The sequence below is a fragment of the Apteryx mantelli genome, chromosome 1 (genome assembly GCF_036417845.1).
Source record: "Apteryx mantelli isolate bAptMan1 chromosome 1, bAptMan1.hap1, whole genome shotgun sequence".
NCBI lineage: Eukaryota > Metazoa > Chordata > Aves > Apterygiformes > Apterygidae > Apteryx > Apteryx mantelli.
In genome coordinates, this window is record NC_089978.1 from 105,411,140 (window position 1) to 105,432,524 (window position 21,385).

Consider the following 21,385-nt stretch of genomic DNA (forward strand, 5'->3'; position numbering starts at 1 on the left):
TTTGATTTGTTCCTTTTTTTTTTTGTAAGTCAGTCTTCCAGCAAACACAGCTCCTTCCAGATCATTTTTCTTCCAGTTATTCATCTGCATCTAGTAATTAAAAAACTTGATCTTTGCCTTCAAGGGACTGCAGTAACTAGCAGCTGCAAGAGGCTCGGGCAAGGCAGTTTAGGTTTGCCTTCGGGCCCGGCTGCTCTGCAGGTCTGGCAGGGCCAGCTCGCAGCCGCGGGCTCTGCGAGGGGAGCTGCGCTGCCATCTTTGCTTTGGTCACCTTGGTGGGACAGGATGGCCTGAGAGCCCCCCGTAGAGATTTGTAATGGTGTAATTTGTAATGATCTCATCCTGAGCTGCACTTTACCACCCACGATCTTCTTGGCTTATGGTACTCTGTTTTACCAATCTCAGGGCAGACAGAATGTCCCTGCTGGAGGTGCACCACGTACCTCGCGGTGTGCCATGGTGCTCCCCTGTGGCGTGGAAATTGCTGGGTTGTAGGGCCAACTGGGCTTTCGCTGGTGGTCTCGGCAGTGAGGCTGAAAACCGGAACAGGCCCCAGCAAATTAAGTGTTCTTTCTCATACCTGTGGCAGTTGAAAGGATGATTTATACTCCTAGTTATTAGCATTGAATAGACATGGGGTGGCTGTTGTGTTTAAATGTGTTGCTTGCTAATATCTAATTATCTCTCTTAGGGTGTACGTTATTTTTTTATGAGACTGATGGCAGAACTGGCATTGACCACAACAGCATCCCAAAGCACGCTGTCTGGGTGGAAAACAGCATAGTGCAAGCAGTGCCTGAACACCCCAAGAAGGACTTTGTTTTCTGTCTCAGCAATTCGCTTGGGGATGCATTCCTCTTTCAGGTTGGTTGTGTTTGTGCGTTTGACGGAATTGTTCTCCTTTTCTCTCTCTTGTTCGTCTTGTTCATCCCACAGACCAAGGAGAAAATCTTAGCTCTGTTTCAAATCAGTGGAAAAATCCTGCTGACTCCAGTAGGTTTGGGATTTTCCTTTGGCCGAGTAAGAGGAAGGATGCAATATATCCTGTAAATGCCACTCAAGAGACCCAACACCAAATATGAATTACTGTCAGATCTGCTGTTTTATTGCCTGACTGGACCCTCCTTGTGTAGATGGTTGAACTTTGCTGTTAATTCCTTGAGAAATATTGTTACATCCCTGTAGGAAATCAGGAATTTTGTATTGTTTGACAGTGTGGTTATAACACACGGATCAGGCCACTTACCATACAGGACACATGGTAGTGCCTTAAATGCGCTGTAACACTAGCTGCATCTCACAAGAAACATATATCAAAGATGGGACCTTACAGAGCGGCTGGAGGGGTTTACATGACCAAAAGGTGTTTGAAGTGTGAGAGAGTATTTGGAACTCCAGATGTTCTTTTCATTTGTGGTGGCTGTTCAGAATCCAGTTGCCCTCTGTTCATATAGACATTAATCAGCATTTTGCTGTCGTCTGAGAGCAAACTGAAATGGCATTTTTTTTAAATCAGAAAATAGAAATGTCTGTCATTCACAGAGTATGTTCTTAAAAGAAAATTCAGAATTTATATCGAAGGCCAAACATCAGCGGATATATTTCACTGAAAAATATTTCTGCTTTTTCGTTACTACTGCATCTTTGAGTGTTTTTTAGGGGTGCCCTCCAGTGTTCCTTTCTTACTGCAAATTCTCACTAGTCAAGATTAACATTCTTTTATTTGTAATTGTCAGCCTATGCTGAGGTGGTGATATTTCCTCCTCTTTTGATCCAATTTTCTTCATTGGAGGAATACCTTACTTTTTTCCCTTTCTAGTGACAATGTATTTAGATTGTCTTGCCTTCTTAAGCCACAAGTTATTCCGTCGTAGGATGTGCCCCTGCCATCACTCCCTTGTACTCCGGAACAAATCTTTAATAGTATGTTGTCTCATCGGTCCTCTCAGCTGTTATAAAAAAGGGCTTGATTCTCAAACTAGAGCAAAACAGCACAGCTTTACTGACTCAAAGTGCTCTGGTTTACATCCTTGAAGATGCTGAGTATCTGATTGCACGCTGAAAAAAATACATTTTTTATGGACCTCTGCCACTTCAGTTTGATTTTTCCTCAGCTCACAGTGGAATGCTGTGCTGCCCCTTTTTCCTTCATCCCCTTCTCTGAGAGGGTAAATGTATTTTGCCACCTGGAGCGCTTCATTCAGGAGGTAAGCGTGGTTGCTTATGGACTCAGCATGTATTTAAAAGGCCATGGTACACCATCGCCTCCTGATCTACTGATAAGAATCATAAATTCTTTTACTTACAATTTTCTAAGGAAAAACCTTCATTCTCATAAAATTAATGTCAATGGAGGCTAAATGCTGAAAAGGTCGCATTCTGTACATTTCTTTTGTGGCAACATAGGGCCTTATTCATTAAGAGCCCTTTGTTATTATGTCATGGGTAGATTTTCATGTAACTTTGTGGGAAAGAGCAAAAATGAGCCTTTTCAAATGAAAAACAATAATTTATGTTGCTTTGTGGAAATTTTTTCTTAATGTGTCCCCTCTGTTGTGGAACCCATGCAACTCTAATGAAGCAGAAGCAGAAGAAAAAGAAGGGATGAATCTGGGGAGAAGGGAAGGAGATCAGCCATAATGGTGAAAATAACGTGCAAGTGATTGCACTGCAGGGCTTGCTCTGATGCATGCAGAGCAGCTGAGCATGTGTATGGCTGTTCAGCAGTGTTACTTAGCTACTAATGTTTTTCTGTACAGCCACCCTTGACACACTGTTGTAGTAGCTGTTGTGTTGAGAAGACACCAGACCTGAAGAGGACTATTTCTATCCTATGGAGACTGTATGCTTAGGGAGAAAAACAGGATTACTTCGTAATGTGTACAGATACTGGGCATCTTGTAAAAAGCCTTCCCATTGCATTGCATCTAGAGACATCATACACCTCCTACACTATGATTCCTTGCTCAGTCAGTTCTTATCATGCCTACACAAATCCATTACTTGCAAATGTCACATGCATTTTCCAGAAGCTCAGAGCAACTTGTGACACCACGTACTTATATATCAGATGTTTGCAGCCTGTTTACATGGTCCTTCCCATTGAGAAGTAGAGTGATTCTCCTTGCCCCCACATCTACCAAAAAAATCTCCAACTCCTAGAATCCTTTTCAGACTCCTTTTTTTTCCCCTCTCCCCAGAAAGTCCAAACAATCTAACGACATATGGATAATGTTTTAAAATGAAAAAAAAATAAAAATATGACCTCTTGCTGTTATGATTTTGCTAGGAATTAACAAAACATACCATCTCATTTTAACTCCAGTGGTACTCTCTTCCATACAAAGAATGTCTTTATAGCTGGTGGGGTGAGATTCCACCACCTGACTTTAGCCAGGCAATCTCCTATTCTGCAAATAATTTCTCTGATTTCAGCAGAAACTCCTCAGCAAGGAGGGATCAACATATCTTCAGCAGTGGCAGTAAGACATTGGAGCCCACATTTATTAATGAGAGCTTGTTTGTATTATTACCTGGGTAGTGAGCCTGTTAAATTTAAGCAATACACTTTGCATAGGGTCAACTGAAGACACAAAAAACAGGACGTAAAAGATCAGTCTTTTCAATGTAGAGCCTACCTTCTCCTTAGGTCTTGTAACCTCAGTTAAGGAAAATGATGTCATTGTGGGACACATGTGCCTCACCTCTTTCAGTCCCACAGAAGTTATGGGAGCATCAGTCTGGAGTTTGGTCTGTGCATAAGTGATTTTCAGAATAAAACTTCTGTGGGAATCTCTCCTTAGCTTCAGTAAGCTGCATCCTTTCCTGTTAATTGTGACTGCTAGGAGAGCAATGAGGATGACCTTCTTCGTCTATGCTAGCAACTGGAGAATCATACTGTGCTGTCTATTTATAGATCAGGTATCATCAGAAAGTTTAATTAGAACAAGGTGGTTTGGCACCTTGTTACTTTTTCAGCCATGAGCCAAATACCAGTGTGATTACTGATGAAGGTTGACACTCGGAGCAAGTCTGCTGCAACACTGAGTTGGCTGTAAATTTTGTTTTACAACCTACTCTAAAGGGCTGAGGTTTAGTAAGACAGCTAAGAAGATTTGCTTTTTATTTTGAAAGGCTGGAAAAGCAATGCTTTGAAGTATTTTTCTTTCTGTGTCAAAAGCCTCTAATCAGAATAGAAAAATGTACTGGTTCCCCATGCACCAGCCAAATATCTCCCCTCTTCCCAAACTGTCACACGCGTGCTGGGGAAGGGACAGTACAAGAGCCATAAAAATTATGAGATCCTACCTTTAACAATACAGATCATCTTCAGAGCACTTTGGGATCTTCAGAAATGGAAAGATTCTTTGTATATGCATCATAGTAAAGCTAGTAATAGATATTATGGCCATGTGTTATGCCTTTAATTTGTTATTAAAACTGTTGCATGCCAAAAAATCTCTCCATACTGTAAAGAGTGTAGAGACTGGGCCATTCTCTGCCTTAAGGAACTGGGAGTCTAGAAAATGTCATTAAATGATGAGCTACAAATTATGACAGCATTACATTGAACAAGCAAGGTAATTCTTAAGCACTTACTGGGAAACACTGTACAGCTGCAAGACACAGATATAGGTGTAATTCTAAGTGCTGACTGCCTGGTGCTGATTTAAAAATGACCTGCTTAAGAATGATGGTTTTTTATTACTTTTCTTATAAGTGGGTTTAAGGCTTTGATTCTTAAGATCAAAGGGAAAGGAAACTCCTTGGAATTGCATTTGTTAATCTCTAATAAATTTTAAAGAGAATCCTGACTTTTTTTCCCCTCTTTCCTTCTCTTCAGACCTCTAGCCAGACAGAGCTTGAGAACTGGATCACTGCAATCCATTCAGCTTGTGCAACTGCGGTGGCAAGGCAGCATCACAAAGAGGACACTGTCAAACTTCTGAAAACAGAAATAAAAAAGCTGGAGCAGAAGATCGATATGGATGAGAAGATGAAGAAAATGGGTGAAATGCAGCTCTCCTCAGTAACGGACTCCAAGAAGAAGAAGACCATACTGGATCAAGTAATCTTGCTTGCTTATGTGAAATAGGCCCCTAGCAAATATTTAAGGCCTTATTCAGATTAGCTGTGGCTGTGTCGGCTCCCTCTCTGCCGTATATGTGTGCTGGCAGAGCTCCCCAGCGTAGGCGGGATGTATGCTGGCAGGAGAGTGGTGTCAGCTGCCCCAGTGGCACCATTTCTCCAAACAACCTATTCTAAGATAGAGCACGGGCTCTCTTCTCCTGGCACAGCTGCCTCCACATGAGGGGTTTGGCTAGCATCATGGATGTTAAGTGAGGGCTTTAGGGGAGGGAAAAGGCTGCCAGGCCATAGTAGCAAAATATCATAGGGAGGAGCTGGTCATAGACCAGCAAATGCTGCTGTCGCCGTTGTCTGAAGCATGGAAGAGGTTGCTTCTTTCGCTGGCAGACGGGATGAAGAAGCGTTCCCTGGTTCCCATTTGTTGCGAGGGTCGGCCTTGGCCTTATGGCTGCCAGCCCTCGTTGCCCCTTGTGACTGGTCCTTCCAACTGCAAGTGGACAACTTGGTTGCGTTTGAGAAGGCGTGAGCCTAGAGCAGATGCTTCTCCCGCTGTCACAGCGGCACCTTATTTTAGGAAACTAACATATGGCGCCTGCTTCATTAGTTTGTAGCTCTTTTACCCCGGCTGCCAAATGCACTTGGAATGCAAACCGTGGGGAGTGGCGGGGGCCTTCATGTGCTACGCTAAAGAGGTTTTTTACCCCCTAGAAACCCATGAGAAGAGGTGGGAGAGGGGAGAGGTACTTTGCCTCTGTTCAAAGGGCTTTGTTCAAAGGCTGTCAATCACAGTGAGAGAACAGAACAGTCTCTCTGTTTATGTAACTGAGTTTTTCTAAACACTTTGAAACTGTTTCTTATCAGTAATTTAAATTATTTAAATAAGCCCTCACACGGGCTGATTATAGTGCTCTTCCACTGATAAGATTAATTATCCCCGGTGTACTTCACTTTTTCGAGTATAATAGCAAGCTTCATTGATTCTTACAGCAGTGCTGCTGTTGCGGCTGCTGATCCAGGGCTCTCTGTTTGTGGAATTTCGGGAGTTTTGGTCTTCTTGTTTCTCAGATGCCCTTGATGCATGAAAGAAGCCTCTTAAGGGACTGCTCAGAAGAGAGTCCTGGAATACAAAGAAAATTAAAAAATGGAATTTTAATCCTATTAATTAGCATTGTATCAGAGGAGCAGTTGTCCCATGAGAAGACTTCTGCCATGAGCATAAGAAAAAGAATTTATTTTCCATTTAATGACAACTTTTCTAAAAAAATGGGGTAGGGAGGGGAGGGAAAGTCAGGAAGAAGGGGAATTAAGGTTTTTTGTTCTTCAAAAATGAGATCAGCATTGGTAAAAGAGATATATTAGTGGGAACAGTATATTTTTTTCAAGGTGTTTATCACTCTGTTCTTCCTCCTCTCCCCTTCTCTTCTCCTGCGTCTCACTCCTCAATCTTTGCTGTATGTAGATCTTTGTTTGGGAACAAAATCTTGAACAGTTCCAGATGGATCTATTTCGGTACCGCTGTTATTTGGCTAGTCTCCAAGGAGGGGAGCTCCCAAACCCTAAAAGACTGCTTGCTTTTGCCAGTCGTCCAACTAAAGTTGCAATGGGCCGCCTTGGAATCTTTTCAGTCTCTTCGTTTCATGCACTGGTAAGTTTGAACAGAGGCTAGGGGTCATCTTTGCCAACCTGCAAATGGCTTCATGCGTTCAACAGAGAGATTAAATCGACAAACAGCAGTCTGTTCCTGTGGGGTGAGCCCTTACCTTAGCACACAGAAAATTCTGATTCCTGAAGGGGGTATGTGTCTTGGATATAAACTGAAAAGCAGATGCTTGCAAGTCATGGCCCTATGAAAGCAGAAGAACCATGTTCCTCCTAAACATGTGATTTTGAATTTCCAGTTCTGCACTGTAAACATGCTTTCTATAAACAGATCTTCCTGTTACAAGGACAAGGGCTCCAAGAACTGCCGGAGGCAGAGGGTGCTTCTCTGGGTGCTCACAATGAGCCTGTCCCAAAATACGAAGTCTGCATTTGGGATAGTCTGTGTCTGTTCTTTACAGCTTGTTCCCATCTCTCCTACTGGCCTGAGCCAAAAAGCTGGATGTACATGATTCTGGAATTTGGAAAGACTAAGATCTGGCTGTGTAATGCAGGCTCGTCTCTAATGTCCGTGTACATGGGCTTAATCCAAAAGCCCTGTAAAGTCAATAGGAGTCTTTCCGAGGCCCTCACCGTATGTTGGCTTAGACCCGCTAGGGCGTAGCTTGTTTCTACCATATGGATGAAACTACTGACCAATTAGTCTAATATCCTGTCTCCAGTGATCAACACCTGATGCTCCACAAGGGAGGGGAAGTGTTCTTTTGTACTACTTATGAAGCGGCAACAAGTTGTCAGTTGTTTAAAATGATTGTTTAAATTTAATAATGTAACAACTCTTTAAAATACAGGGAAGTGCATTGCAAAGTGGTGTTTTTTTTAATGAATTTAAATCATGTGCTTGTAGCTTCGGCTTGGGCTCCTGGAGCTTCACAGAAATAGCTGAGCTCCACTGTTGTCTTGTAGATGTCAGCTGTACCCTTCAATTGAATCCAGAGCAGTAATTCAGTCAGGGGCGTTTTTATTCTTTTATATATCAAAAGATTAGCGTCATCATCCCGATAATTGCTGGTGGATTTATATTTTTTTTAAGTGGCGGGCTGTAATTTGCATTTGTGCTTATTTTTTTGCATCTGAGCACTGAGTGTTAGCTTGAAAAACAGTCTGCCTCCTCATGCTGGTCTCTCTTGAGAGCCAAGTGAAGAAAAGATATTTTGAATATGTTGTGTTGGAAAAGACACGTGCTTTCTTTTCCTTTAAGCAAACTCTTGTGTCCCCCCTTACCCTCAATAGTGTGTAGATGGTGCAGCGAGTCTCAAGATTTTGAGCTGGATGCCAAATGGCGATAGCCTGGCACCCCTAGCTCTACAGAAGGTGTTCTTCAGTACATCAGTCAGAGTATGTGTTAAATCTGCCAGGTGCCTCCGCAAAAGTGACCTCCAGGTACAGCTAAGAAACTGCTCACAAGGCCAGTCTGTGGAAATTGAGAAGCTTGCAGTAGTATTTCAAGTTCTCCTTTTCCTTGTTTTCTCCACATTCCCAAAGGAGAATCACTGTTACTCACAGAGCCACTGTTCCCTGGATACCCAAGCCAGCACTCTGTTATTCTCATCTTTATGTAGGATTTGAACTTACTATACCCAAACAACCAGTTTCTCAGCTCCTTAGCTTGGGGCATCACTCGCAAGTTTGGCTGCTCTAGCTGGGTTGCCAAATGGCAGTCACATTTTAGTAGTTTCATGTGTGGGAATCTAGTAAAAAGATGTTCCAGAAAGTGTGTCTGCAAGCGTGCAAGGTGGGTGTGTGTGTCTCGCCGCGTTTTTTGCGCCGGTTCATACCTGCTGTCTCTCTCACCACTCCCTTGTCACAGGAGAGGAGCTTGGTGTCCTGATTCTACCTCGTGATGGGAAATTTGCTTAAACTGTGGCCTAAACGCTTCACCTCTGACTAATGTTACACTAATTTTTACTAGAGTTTCTTTATTTGGAAAACACTCCCAAAATGTTTGGTCTGGTAAAGGCAAACATCTTTTTATGCTGAAAGGGTTGCCACGGGCCATTTTTCAAGTACCCAAGCTGCTACCTCTTCTGTAATTGAACAGATCATTTTGCTCATTTTTTTTCTTCTTGTGGTTTGCTTACTCCTTACAGATACCATGTATCTTCAAGGAAGCGTAGGTTTTAAATACCTCGATCCATTTGCAGGCCTTTGTCTGGCCTTCTGAAAGTTATGAGTCAGTTCTAGGATGCCCAGTGTGCTTTCACAGAAAATAGCAAACAGAAGGATCAAACTTTTCAGAAGAAGCAGCTAGGTTTTGAAATCTCAGGTTTTGGGTGTCCAATTTTGAAGCCTTGTATTAAAAAAAAAAACAAAAAACAAACCTTCGCCAGTGCTGGGTATTTAGTCTGTGATGATTATGATGGTTTAAATTATCTCAGATTAAATGCCAAAAAATGTTGGGTACTGTCCCTTTTACTTTTTGATGTTTGATGTCTGAAGAAATGAGTTGAATTACAGTGGGAGGGAGACAGGCTGGCAGCATCAGGATTGTCCCTGTTGTGAATACACATTGTTACTCTAGTATTTGCCATTTTTTTCATCAGATTCCACTGTTAAATTATGTAAGCAATGATATGGTGGGATGCGGCAACTTTTGATTTTAAAACCATATGGCATTGACAGGTGGCGGCTCGCACAGGGGAGTCTGGAGTGAGGAGAAGGACACAGGCCATGTCCAGATCTGCCAGTAAACGGAGAAGCAGGTTTTCTTCTCTTTGGGGGCTGGATACTACCTCAAAGAAAAAGCAAGGGAGGCCAAGCATTAATCAGGTAAGTGGGGTGAAATGTGTGGTACTTTCAAGACTTGTTAGCATGCAGAGCTTAGCTCGTGCAAAGAGTCACTTATATCAAGCAGTGGCACATCCAAACTTCAGATTGCCTGTTTAGTCTTTTACAGTGTGTAGTCACATTCCACATCCTCTTCAAAAATCAGTCACAGATAAATAAATATAGCAGCTCCTGTTCAAATGAGGTTTGAAGTTCACAGCTTTTTTAGCTGAATGGGTTGCATTTCTACTGTTGTTGCATTTCTGCTGTTTCTACTTTTGCTAGATACTTTCCCTAAGCTCAGGAGTAACAAAGCAGCAGTGTAAAACAGACACAATTTGGGAAGAAAAAAATAGATACTTGCCTGTTTCTTTAAATTAAAATTTGAATTTGTAGATTATGATCAACGCAGCTTAACTTGGGGAAAATGTCCTAACGTAACGAAAAGCTTTGTATTTAGTAGGGACAATCCCGGTTTTGCTTCAGATGTTTAAAAAGCAAAATCTGAAATGTTTCCACCCAGTCATTCCCCAGATCTTTTGCTAGAAAATGGGTTTCAGTGTGGTAGAAAGGTACTTCCCTGTTATTCTTTCCAGACATCCCTAATTATAGCTTTCAGTTTTTGAGAGCTATACTTCATCTAATTGCAGGAAATATAGGCTTTTCTTTTCTTTTTCTTCTTTCACTTTTTTGAGGGGAGAAAGGATTGGAGCATGTTTTGTTTTGTGACCTCTGATTTCTTCTTCCTTCTGTTAAAGCAGCAGTGGGTGTTTGTTCTGCTTAGCAGAGGATATGCTGTAAAATTGTTTAGCTTGTTTTCAATGAGACATTCAAAATTTACCATTAGGTAAACTAGTGGCTGAGCAAAAGCTCTCTGTTTCACTAGAAACTAGCAGATGCCTTCATGAACAAATTCTGAAGTCATTGTGCTGGTGCAGTGGCACCCTAGTTGCTGGGTACTTATTTTCCCCAAATCAAGCAGAGCCTTGTCCCGAGCTAGGATTCTGTCCATGCTGTGACATTAGGTGTCTGTACCCTGGATTTTTCCTGAACTCAGCCTTTTTTCTTTCCATAGAAATACATGTGTTCTTCATGCTTCCTCCCTTCTGCCCTCCATGCACACACACACACACAGGCACACACATGCAGACCCCTCACTCCTCCATAGTGCACAGGAATGAAAAGGGATTTTGTTCCAGGTTAAAAAAAAGAAAAACATCCTGGAGAGCATCAAAGAAAAGTGAAGCTTTGGGAAGGTGCCAATATATCTATAGGTCATGTCTGAATGTATTCCCTCTGCTTGTATCTAGTAGTGTGCAAAGTATTTGCAAAATTGAAGCAATGAATTCTAAATTCTTAAAGAGAAGTGACCTTTTCCCATCCTGCATTGTTCCTGCTTCAATTTAGGTACAGTATAGTCAATAATCAAAAACAGCAACTTGATCATAAACTGGTGGTGATGTGGAATTATAAAACTTAACTTTTCAGTTTTAATTATAAGCTTCTGCTGGAATAACCGCCCTGCTTTTATCTCCTGCAGACAGCTGACAGGGAGTGTAGAGCTGTGCACATGGTAGAGTGGGTTGCTGCGTTTTGCAGATGTGCCAGCCTGATGCAGTCCCATGCTGATTTGAGGTCGATCCTGTAAATATTCCCATTCTGTCATTTCTCAGGAGCCCAGTTAGTTTTGAGTCTTTGGCTCATGCTGGATCACGAGCTCTTACTTTGTTAGAGCAGAGTTATGCAGAGCCTAAACTTGTGGTAGTTGAATGTTTGCTAAGTACTTTTGAAAGTTTATTACAAAAACAACCAGCTGCAGAGCTCCTCTTCTGAAGATTTCATAGCCTTAGCAAAAGTGGACAAGCCTTCATTTTCCCCATTTTATGGATGGGGAGACTGAGCATAAGAGGAGATAAAACTTGTCCAACTCAACAGAGTAAATCAATGAAAGGCCTGTATACACAATTGGCCTCTAGTCTTTCAGCATCGCATCCCCTCACTAGGTTGTTCTTCAGCCTCCCCTTCCTTTTTAATAAGCTGATATTTTCCTCTTTTGTGTTTTTTGAGATGAAAATTTATATTTTTCAGTTTGATTTTCATAGATACACTGTTCTCCCCCAACCCTTAAGATACAGCACTTCAATCAAGTCAGGCCATCATCTGTGCCTCAGATAGTGCAAAGGTGCTCTCATGTTTTAAAACAGCATTGTTCTTCTCCTCAGGTGTTTGGTGAAGGAGTTGATTCAGTAAAGAAGTCTCTAGAAGGGATCTTTGATGATATGGTCCCAGATGGCAAGGTAAAACGCCCACTCCCCAGCCAGACTCCTTCCAATTTGTAGCCAGCTTAAATGCAATTTTGGCAGGCACTGCGGGACCTTGTCGGGAGGGCAGCTCTGCCACGTGGAGAGCTCTGCTGGCAGTAAAACCACTGCGGTTCGCTCAGGACACGTCAGGGAGGACAGGGAGGCCCTGGAAGAGAAGCGCACCCTCTGCATCCTGCAGGGCTGGCGGCAGCTCACTGGGGATTTGAGTTGAGGTCCATGGTCAAAACATTTCATACTGAGACCAAACGGAGATGCCAGACCCAAGGGGAATATTAGCACTCAAGGGAAGCACCTGCCCGCAAAGAAGGACCAGGCTCCATTGATTTTGCAAAATGACTAATTATGGTGGCCATATGGGGTTTTCATAATTTAGGATTATTGCAGCTAGAAAGTGCAGTTTTCTCTATTTTGTTCTCATATGCTTCTGTGAGCTTCTACTTTGCAGTAACTGTGACAACTGCTTTCTCTTTGCCCGGCTATAAAACAGCATTAAGACAGTGCTAAGGTGCAGATTCTTCATGCAGTGAATATGGATTTAGCTGCATGAGCCCACTTGAAGCAAACAGGTATTGTGAATCTCCATCACTTTTTGGAGATTCACACCCTGAGATCTAACTTGGATGTATAAAACACAGGAAATTTGAAATAAATGCTAAGATGTGCTATTTTGCCATTCCTAGGTGTAGAAACTGTAGCACCTACAACAGTTTTGTTTGTTTTGGATTGGATAACTGGGAGATACAGTGCATTGAAGTTTTAATCCTAAACCTCTTTTTTAGCCTTATTATTATTTTGTTACATTCTTAGCATTCCCAATAGCCATAGTGTGAAATCCCAGGATAAGTACATTACACTAGTGTAGCTGTGTGGGTGGCATGGGGAGGCATACTTCATAGCTGCTCAGGTAAAATAAAAAATTTTCTAGTCCAGACAAGCCTTTAATCTACATTTATGAATAAAATGTCTTCACTATAAGAGAGCTTTATGATGCAGCATTTAATGTTCCTTACGCTTGTTATTGATGAAGAGAGAGATTGTATTTGGCTCATAGAGTTATGATGGATTTTGTCTGTTTAGAGAGAAAAAGAAGTGGCCCTGAGCAGTGTCCATCAACACAACCCTGACTGTGATATTTGGGTTCACGAGTATTTTACCCCGTCTTGGTTCTGCCTGCCGAACAACCAGCCTGCTCTCACAGTGATCCGCCCTGGGGACACCACAAGAGACGTTCTGGAAATGATTTGCAAGGTAAAGATTGTGAGCGCTCCTGGCAGGGTGGGGAGGTGTGCCTGAGCCAGAGCCCTCTCAGTTGAACCTCGTAGTGACTTTTTCGTATTCCAGTGCTCAGACAACATGCTGTGTTTGAGAGGTCAGTTGCATGATAGAAGAAAAATCTGAAACATACTGAGTTATTCAGTAAAATTAATTTAGCACTGCATACAGGAAAAACTCTTACAGCTGTAGCTAGACTTGACTTGGGTGAAGGGAGAAAGATGTGGGTTGGTTTATGTCTTTCCCATTCTGGATGCTGTGCATGAGCCTATGAAGTGCCTCCGCATCCTCACTCTGCTTCTTGCTGCGACCTCTTACCTATCTGCCCACTCTCTCTCTGTCAGAGAAAAGCTGTTTTCAGGACACTTTTCCCCTGGCTCTGCCTCAGCCGCTGGCCCCCAGCTAGCTTGCTTTTGCTGGAATCTCCTGTGGCCTGGCACTGCAGTCATTTGTCTTCCCTGCCAACCCTGCTGGACTATGGCTGAGGGGAGAGCAAGCCTCTGCCAAGCCCTTCCTTTACCTGTTCCCTCTTCCCTCGGAGGAGTGGGATGATATCACCCTTCCCCAGGTGCCAGGCGGTCCCCATTTGCAGGTGTCATTCCTCCTTCCTTCCCTGCCGCTTCCTCCCGCCACCCCCAGCAGGCATGGGGGAGGAATTTCAGAGAGAAAACAGCAGTGGAAGGAATATGAGAAGTTGCTTGTGTTTGTTGTCTGCATTGCAGAGTCACATTTGCCTCATGTAGGTGGCAGGAGGGAAGAGAGAAGAAAGCTTTTATCTGCATTTTGAAAGGGGGAAAAAACCCACCTAGATTTCTTTGCAAGATGAAGTATCAGAGACATATGGCCATTAAAAGAGTTACAGCTCAGCAGTGAAGTTTAAAGCTTTGACGAATTAAATACAAGCTTTCAGTTCTGGCATCCACATATTGTATGTTTTCCACTAAGCAGCTAACTGCAAGCTAGACCCAACTCATGTCACGTGCTGTTCTGAAAACTGAGTCCTCTTTTTGTACAACAACAATAAAAGAAAAGAAAACATTTATTGCTATTAAGAGCTTAACTTTGGGGACTTTTAGAACATGTTGCACATGTTTCTAAAGAAATGGAAGGTGAGAGAAAGGCATTTGTTTAGAATAATTACAGAGTGTGCTCATCTCTCTGCCAGGTGCACTGTTAAAGACTGCTGCAGCTCATGAAAGCTCTTCATTGTAGTCAGGAAAAGATGACATTTTTGGAGAGAGACATAACAAGGAAGCTGGATGACACATTATTAGTAATGTTTTATTTTTAGGATTTATATTTTCCTTTGGATAAGATGATTAACTCACTGGGCCAAATCCTTAGCTAGTGTAAATTGGGGTAGCTCCATCGCTTTCAATAGGTATCTGCTGAGGATCTGGTCTCTCAACTGGTTTTGGATTGTTGTGGGTGGTGTTGTATAAGGAGATGGGGAGGTGGGTGAGTGTTTGTTTTTTGAAGAGCTGTTATCTATTTCTTTCCTTTCTGTTAGAGGTTTCATTCTGGAAAACACTGATGGATGCATTCTTTTCTATAGCAATTAATAATCAATCTCTTTCTTCTGTCTCTTGCATTCAGCTCATTTTTTCCCCTTTAATATCTGATCCACATCATTTCACATCAGTTTGCCATCTGCCATCTGAGAACCAGTCAAGTTCTGGTACAGTAAACATTTCAAGATCTACATTTCATATAATCCTCTTCATGTTTGTAGATGTGGTTAAATCTATCCATGCTGTTAAACTGAGCTTGATTATTCAATGGGGGAACATTAAGTGCACTCAAGTCACTGTAGAAAATGTGTTCTTATACTAACATTGCTGCTTGTTATTATATAGTGAGTTAGGTTTTGGAGGCTGTTTCGTGACACTTTTATTATTCAAGATTAGTGGGGGGAGAGTCTAAAGCGTATTTTGAAGTGGCTTCTTGAAGATTTCTCTAAAGATTTAACTAATAACATCATTTGGAAGGCAGGAAAAGTCAGTATATATGCATTAAATTGTTTCCTATAGATAATACCTAGCAGCGTGAACATGTGTATATGTATTTCTAAAATTTACATAATGGTATGTCTTAAAATTCAGTAGAAAAACACGCACTGCATATGGATTTAGGCAGAACCCATACGGAGAGGACAATACCGAAACTGGATCATGGAAGACTCCATGACATTTAGTCTTTTTACTGAGCTGGGTAAAAAGTGAGAGAGAAGCAAAAAAGGTTCTGTTTCCTCACAGTTTACCTTTTTCAAATAGACTCTGCATGAAGGGCAAGAAACAGATTTCTCTTAGGTCTTTGGATCTGTGCTCAAGGTCTCTGATAAATTACTTAAGCCTGATGCTTTGTGGGCTTGCTTTGATTTTGGTCTGGCGCATCTTCTAGTGAAAAAACTTGGGCCGCACAGGTGCAAAATGGGAGTAATACAGCAGGATCACTCGTGTGTTTCTGTGATGCTGTCATTTCGATGCTAGTGAAAGGGTTTCCCACGTCAAGCTGAAAGAATGTGCATTTAAGTTACATCAGTATGAGGAGGACAGGAATTCCCAAAGATGGGAGCACCGTTTGTTACGAGTCCCTTTGCATCCCGATCCTTCGCTAAGGCAGGAGGCCCTCGAGAGAATGACAAACACAGGTATTTCGGACCTGTCTTAAGTCAGTCTGAATTGCCGTCTGAGGAGCCTGTCCTCCTGCTTTAACAAGAGGGGAGCCTAAATGGATAAATAGTTCAGATTATGTGCTAAACTTCTACGCTGCTGGGAGCTTGTTGAATTGGATCGCACCCCAGACTGTAAATTCTTCTTCAAGAGCATGTCAGTTAAGCTGCCGAGTTGTGTTTTAAATGGGGTTAGCTGCTTAATTTAGTCCAGACATAGCCAAAGTTATTAGGAGAGAAATAAATTTGGACTGCTAAAAGGTGTTTTGGGTGGTCACAAAAGGATATTAATATATCATTAAAGCCGTATTGTTTCTGCTCCCACCTTCCCACATATGGATGCAGCTAGACTAGCAACAAAAGAGTGGCTAAAGAGTGGCATTGAGGGCTGTCTAGCTATGTCCACTTTAAGAGGACCTTGTCCTTTCATTTCAGGAGAAAATCATGCCCCTATTTGAAACAGTTTAACTAATGTAAAATTTCTAGGTAGACGAGCCTCACTGCAGCTATACAGATTTTAATTAACTAAATGTTATGGCTCATGTGCTGTACCATTTCAACTTTAATGGTGATGACTTGCATTTCCTGACTTGGATGAGGTTGCACTGCATTGGATAAATGGCATCCACCACAGCTAATGATATTTCTTGGAAGTAAGTGAATGGCTCAAAATATACGAGTTTTATTCAGTGACCCCTTTAGACAATACTGTGCTTTGGAATATATCAGCGTTCTAGTACAGCATCTGTCATCTTTGTGTTTGGCTGCCTCCTAATGTCTAAAATGGCCAGCACGAGTAATTTTCTCCTAAGCAAATGTCCCTGCAAAGACCTAGGTGAAAATGGGAGTGTTGGCAGTCTGCTCCAGGCCTGATTCAGTGCCCATATCAAAGCAGGCAGAAGGCCTTTCATTGACTTTTGGGAACTACCGATCAAGCTGGCTGGGGGCAAAGCTGCTCTTTGGAGATGGTATCGGAGCGAGATTTGAAGAGCGCATTGCAGGCAGGCGTGAGCTCACCCTGCCGGCGCCCCGGGGCAGGCGGCTGCTCTGAACTGGAGGCCATGTAGCTGCGGGGCTAGCACCGTGCCTCCCAGCTCTGTGGGGGGGCCAGGGCATGTTAATTTGGGCTCCATGCCCTGCTAGTGCAGCTAATGCAGCTTCTGGCCTGGAGCTGTCTTGCACGCAAAAGACTTAAGGCCCAGACTGCATAAATTTACATCCCTCTACAACAGACTGATTTCTGTTGGCCTTTTAAATAGCCCTCTGGCACACTGAAAAGTGTCTCTTTGCATATTCTCTGTAATAGGAAGAAGTTCAGAATCACTCTTTGGAAGCTACAGAAATGCACAAGTATGGATAGGTGCCTTCTCTGAACCTGGGACTTTATTAGATTTCCTGTAACGTATCAGCCTAAAGCTGGGTGGCGTGTAGTTTGCTCAGTGGCCTCATTTGGCCATACCTGCAGGTGAATGAGATGCAGAATATCGGAGAGATCTTTGGCGCAAGAGCCCCCAGGAAGACAGAATTGAGTGGTAGGAAGAGGCTGCTAGGTTGCCTCTTCTAGGTTTTCTGCTAGGATATTCCTTCCTTATAGTATTTTTCCCTATTAGTTTTGTTTTAAATGGCTCAAGCATTTTACACACTTTCAGTGAGACTTATCACAGAATTTTCCTTCTGACTTCAGCTGTGCAATCTGTTTTTATGTCTCTTCTCTATTTTTTTTTTAAATTTAATTCATGTGCAAGACATTCTTCACGTTGTGTCTGTGGATAATAAACTAATCTGACCAGCAACTAATCTAGGACTCATATGTATCATTTTTGAAGAATTAAAACTATTTCTGCTTCCTTCTTATTTCTGGGGCATTTGTATGTCTGTGCATGTAAGAGAAGAAGCTGGTAAAAATGGTCAGTAAACAATGAGTGCAACTTGGGAAATGGTTTTCTAAAAATAAGAAAGAGAAAAAAGGGGAGAGGGTGAGGATCGTCTATATTCTGCTATTTTTATTTTGGCCGTTCATTAAATTTTAAATTACTTTAATTAACTAGATATTTGTCCACATTACAGAGGTTATCCCATTTCAGATACTCGATTCCATATAAGGATAATTTGGTCTTTGAACTGGCCATGTTTGAATGTAGCAATATGCAGAATGAAACAATAGGTCTGTCCACATTTTTTTTCTGGTAGCTCTTTTTTATTCATGAGCCAATCCAGACTTTCAGAAACATTCTCCGTTCTCTGAATATTTATGGAAGGCTTTACTGGGTCAGTGTGTGATCTTTTCCACAGTCACTCACTGTCCATTACTCATAAGCTGCACTGTGTGATCAGTCAGCTGAGTCTCAGGGTGTCATCTTGGCTTGAATTGGATAAGTGAGCCTTTAAAAAACCACTTGGCCAATGAATAATGAGTCGGAAATAGTGATGTTCTTGCATGATTTTTCAGATAGACCATTGCTTTTACTAAAACCTAGGAAACTTTGGGGATTTGTGAGTAGAGAATGGTAAGACAAATGTATAAGCCCTACAATGACGGGATTCTGAAAGCGACAGTGAGGTGAATTTACCTCCTGTGTTTGGAATCACTTTGGGGTTTTTCATTAGCTTTCGTCAACAGTTTATGGACTTTGGAAAGTAACTTCTGAATGACATCCTTTGTGTTTATCATCTTTCTAATGTGTTTTGATTACACACTGCATTAACCTCTGCTTAAATTGAACTTATTAATCGTGCTGAGAAAAGGTCATTAACATCTCCCAGACCAAATGCCATCTCCTCAGTTAATTATAACTAATTCATTAAAATGGTGTGACCTGTTTCCACTGGGATGCAATCCAGTATGCAACTCTTGGCTTCTTTAGCTTTTCAAAGCTAACCTATCCTGTGCTGTTTTGAATTTAGAGGACATATACAGGTATTTTTATATAACCCTGCTTGAAATTTTCCACACCATACCTACTTGCTAAATTACGAAGAAGCTAAAAACCAAAACAAACAGGAAAAGAAAATCTCCTGTTACATTTTTCTATTGTTAGCAGAACATTTATTTTCCTCCTTGCCATTTTAAACGCACTTGTATACAAACGTATGCTCTGATTCTTCTGCTTTAATCAAGTTTGCTTAGTTTGGCACTAGCCTGGGATGGAGTGCAAGCATCAAATAAGCAGAACCGAAGAGGCTGCGTGGAGTAATAGCACTGCCCTTGACATGAACATTTAATTTCTGGGGAAGAGGAGAATGTTCAGGTTGTTTAGGTCAGGAAACCCTCAGGCCTCTTATGAAAGATGGTGCTGGGGCAGCCCCACCTTTTTCGCTCTGTGACTGTCACTCCATTCTGTAATTATAGATAATTCGAGCCGTTGCATTTCTCTTCTAAATCCTCTTCTCCACTTCTTGCAGACACATCAGCTGGATCACTCCGCTCACTACCTGCGTCTTAAATTCCTGATTGAAAACCAGATTCAATTTTATGTACCAAAGCCAGAAGAGGATATCTATGAACTGGTAATGCTACCTACGGAGCAAAATTAAATGACACTTTGTAGGACACTATTAATTAGTGTTTGTCTGGTATTTGTAATTTGCAGAGTTATGCTTTTTAACTTACAATTAGAGTGCTTTGCTGACCATAGCAGATTGGCCTACAGTAAAGCAATTTCACAAAACACTCCATCTTCAGAAAAGAGTTGCTGCTTTGCTTGTGTGTGTGTGTGTGTGTGTGTGTGTGTGTGTGTGTGTGTTTCATTTGCTTTACAGTCATAGTGTTGAGGCCTGAATATTCCTTGTTTAGATTGCTTTGTCTGACTTTTTAAAGGGGGTGTATGTGCATAAGTTGTTCTTTTTTTTTTTCTAACTGGGAAGGTAAAAGTTGAGGTTAAAAAGCTCTGGAGTTGTGTGTGAAAATATGCTTTCCTAATTGCTTCAGTCGGATGTTTTCATATCATGCATCTCAAAAGCAGACTTCAAAGGAATTCTGAAATGAGAGATTAAAAAAAAAAAGACCAAACAGAATTAGTGTCATGTTTTAACTCTATGATTTTACACATGCACACTGTAAAGCTTTTAAAGTCTTTTTTATTGGTAGCTGTTTTATTTATAAAAAGCAAAACTTTACCAATTATGGATGCTCTTGTTCATTTAGTAATAAAGGTCTGGGGTTTGCCATTATCACTGTTAAGAAAAAGAATTGGTGAGAAATAGTGTTAGTGGAGCACTAAAACTGGGAAATGAAACATAAACTGGGAAGAATTAAAACCCAGAGGAGATAGATTTTAGCTCTCATTGCCTGGAGGAACTTTTGTGACTTTTCTGATGCTGAGGGAATATAGAGTTGACATAGTCATCAGTTACTGTTTATTCTGAAAATGTGAAATTAAGCCAAAACTCTACAGTCAGAGTGACTATATGCATGCTGAAAGATCATAGTATAGATAGGGGCTGCCGGATCGTACCTAACCTAATATCATGAAGACAACTTGCATTTGTGTGATTGCATGTGTGTGTGTGTGTGTGTGTGGTTATGTCATAGGAAAATTTAAATTACTTTTATTTAAGTGTTTGATTAAATGACTCTCTTGCAATATGCTATAGTAACACCTGCATTTTTGTACTTTCCTGAATAGCTGTTTTTAGTGTTATTTAATGTTGATGTCACCTTGCCAGAGCTACCTTCCTTCTAATAAAGTGCTTTTAAAATACATTACTGCAGAAAAGGTAAACGTAATTTCTTAGGATGGTATTCCTTTTTCTTGCAGAGCAAATCAGCTGCTGAATTTAAGTCAGAAATGGAGATTAAATATGTATTTTCCTTTCCTCCCCAAAACTTTATAGGTGATGCTTTGTATTCTAACATCATCTTTTAAGAATTCACAAGCTTACTTTATTATGTGTTAAAAAATATTACTAAGGGCTCAGGGGGAGGGTATTTAGCATTAGGTATTCTACCAGACAGTAATACCTTTTTAAGTACCTTTTATTGTAAAATAAGTGTTGGAATGTTTTGGCTGAAGCTCAGCATGCCAGACTTGCAACTTTTGGTAAAATTTAGGTGGCACTGTTGTGTTAAGCAACACACCGCTTTGATTAGGAACCAGGAGATCAGAGGCCTCCCCAGAGATCTTGCTGGTAGTATGAGGCTTAGGGTGAAGCTGCTGCCCCGCACTGCTATTAAATCTCTCTGTGCGGAGCAAAGACGAGTTGGTGCCTTCCTCGTCTGAGGCGGGGAGACCGCTTTGGACTGTCATCCTTTGGAGTGACACCGTCACCGTCTCCCCGCAGAGACCTGCGGTGCCTCCAGGGCCGTTGGCGGTGTGGCATCAGGCACCATGGTCCCAAATATTCAGCATCGGCGCAGCAAGTCCTCGTGGCACAGGGATGCAAGTGTTGCTGCCTGGACCAGCACTCCAGTTCGCACGGCTCAGCTGAAGCCTGCGGATCCCAGTTATTTGCTTCCTTTTTTGTAGAGGTTCTTGCTTGAAATGGCACTTTGGGATGTGGACAGTGAGGAGCTCCCGTGTCCCTGTCACAGCGTGGGGGGCCTCCCTGCTAGCTCCAGATCATGCAGGATAGATCCTGCTCCTCAGGATAACTGCCTTGTTTAGAT

At 41.8% G+C, this 21,385-nt stretch overlaps 1 protein-coding gene across 1 annotated transcript in view; it reads left to right on the forward strand.

Moving 5' to 3' along the window:
- The window catches only part of TIAM1 (TIAM Rac1 associated GEF 1), an 85,997-nt gene that overhangs the window by 18,430 nt on the left and 46,182 nt on the right, over positions 1-21,385 (forward strand). Inside the window, exons 3-9 of the mRNA XM_067299334.1 lie at positions 692-864; positions 4,844-5,068; positions 6,548-6,733; positions 9,370-9,516; positions 11,736-11,810; positions 12,915-13,085; positions 19,183-19,287. Coding sequence (XP_067155435.1) covers positions 692-864; positions 4,844-5,068; positions 6,548-6,733; positions 9,370-9,516; positions 11,736-11,810; positions 12,915-13,085; positions 19,183-19,287 — 1,082 coding nt within the window. The remainder of the gene's footprint in view (positions 1-691; positions 865-4,843; positions 5,069-6,547; positions 6,734-9,369; positions 9,517-11,735; positions 11,811-12,914; positions 13,086-19,182; positions 19,288-21,385) is intronic.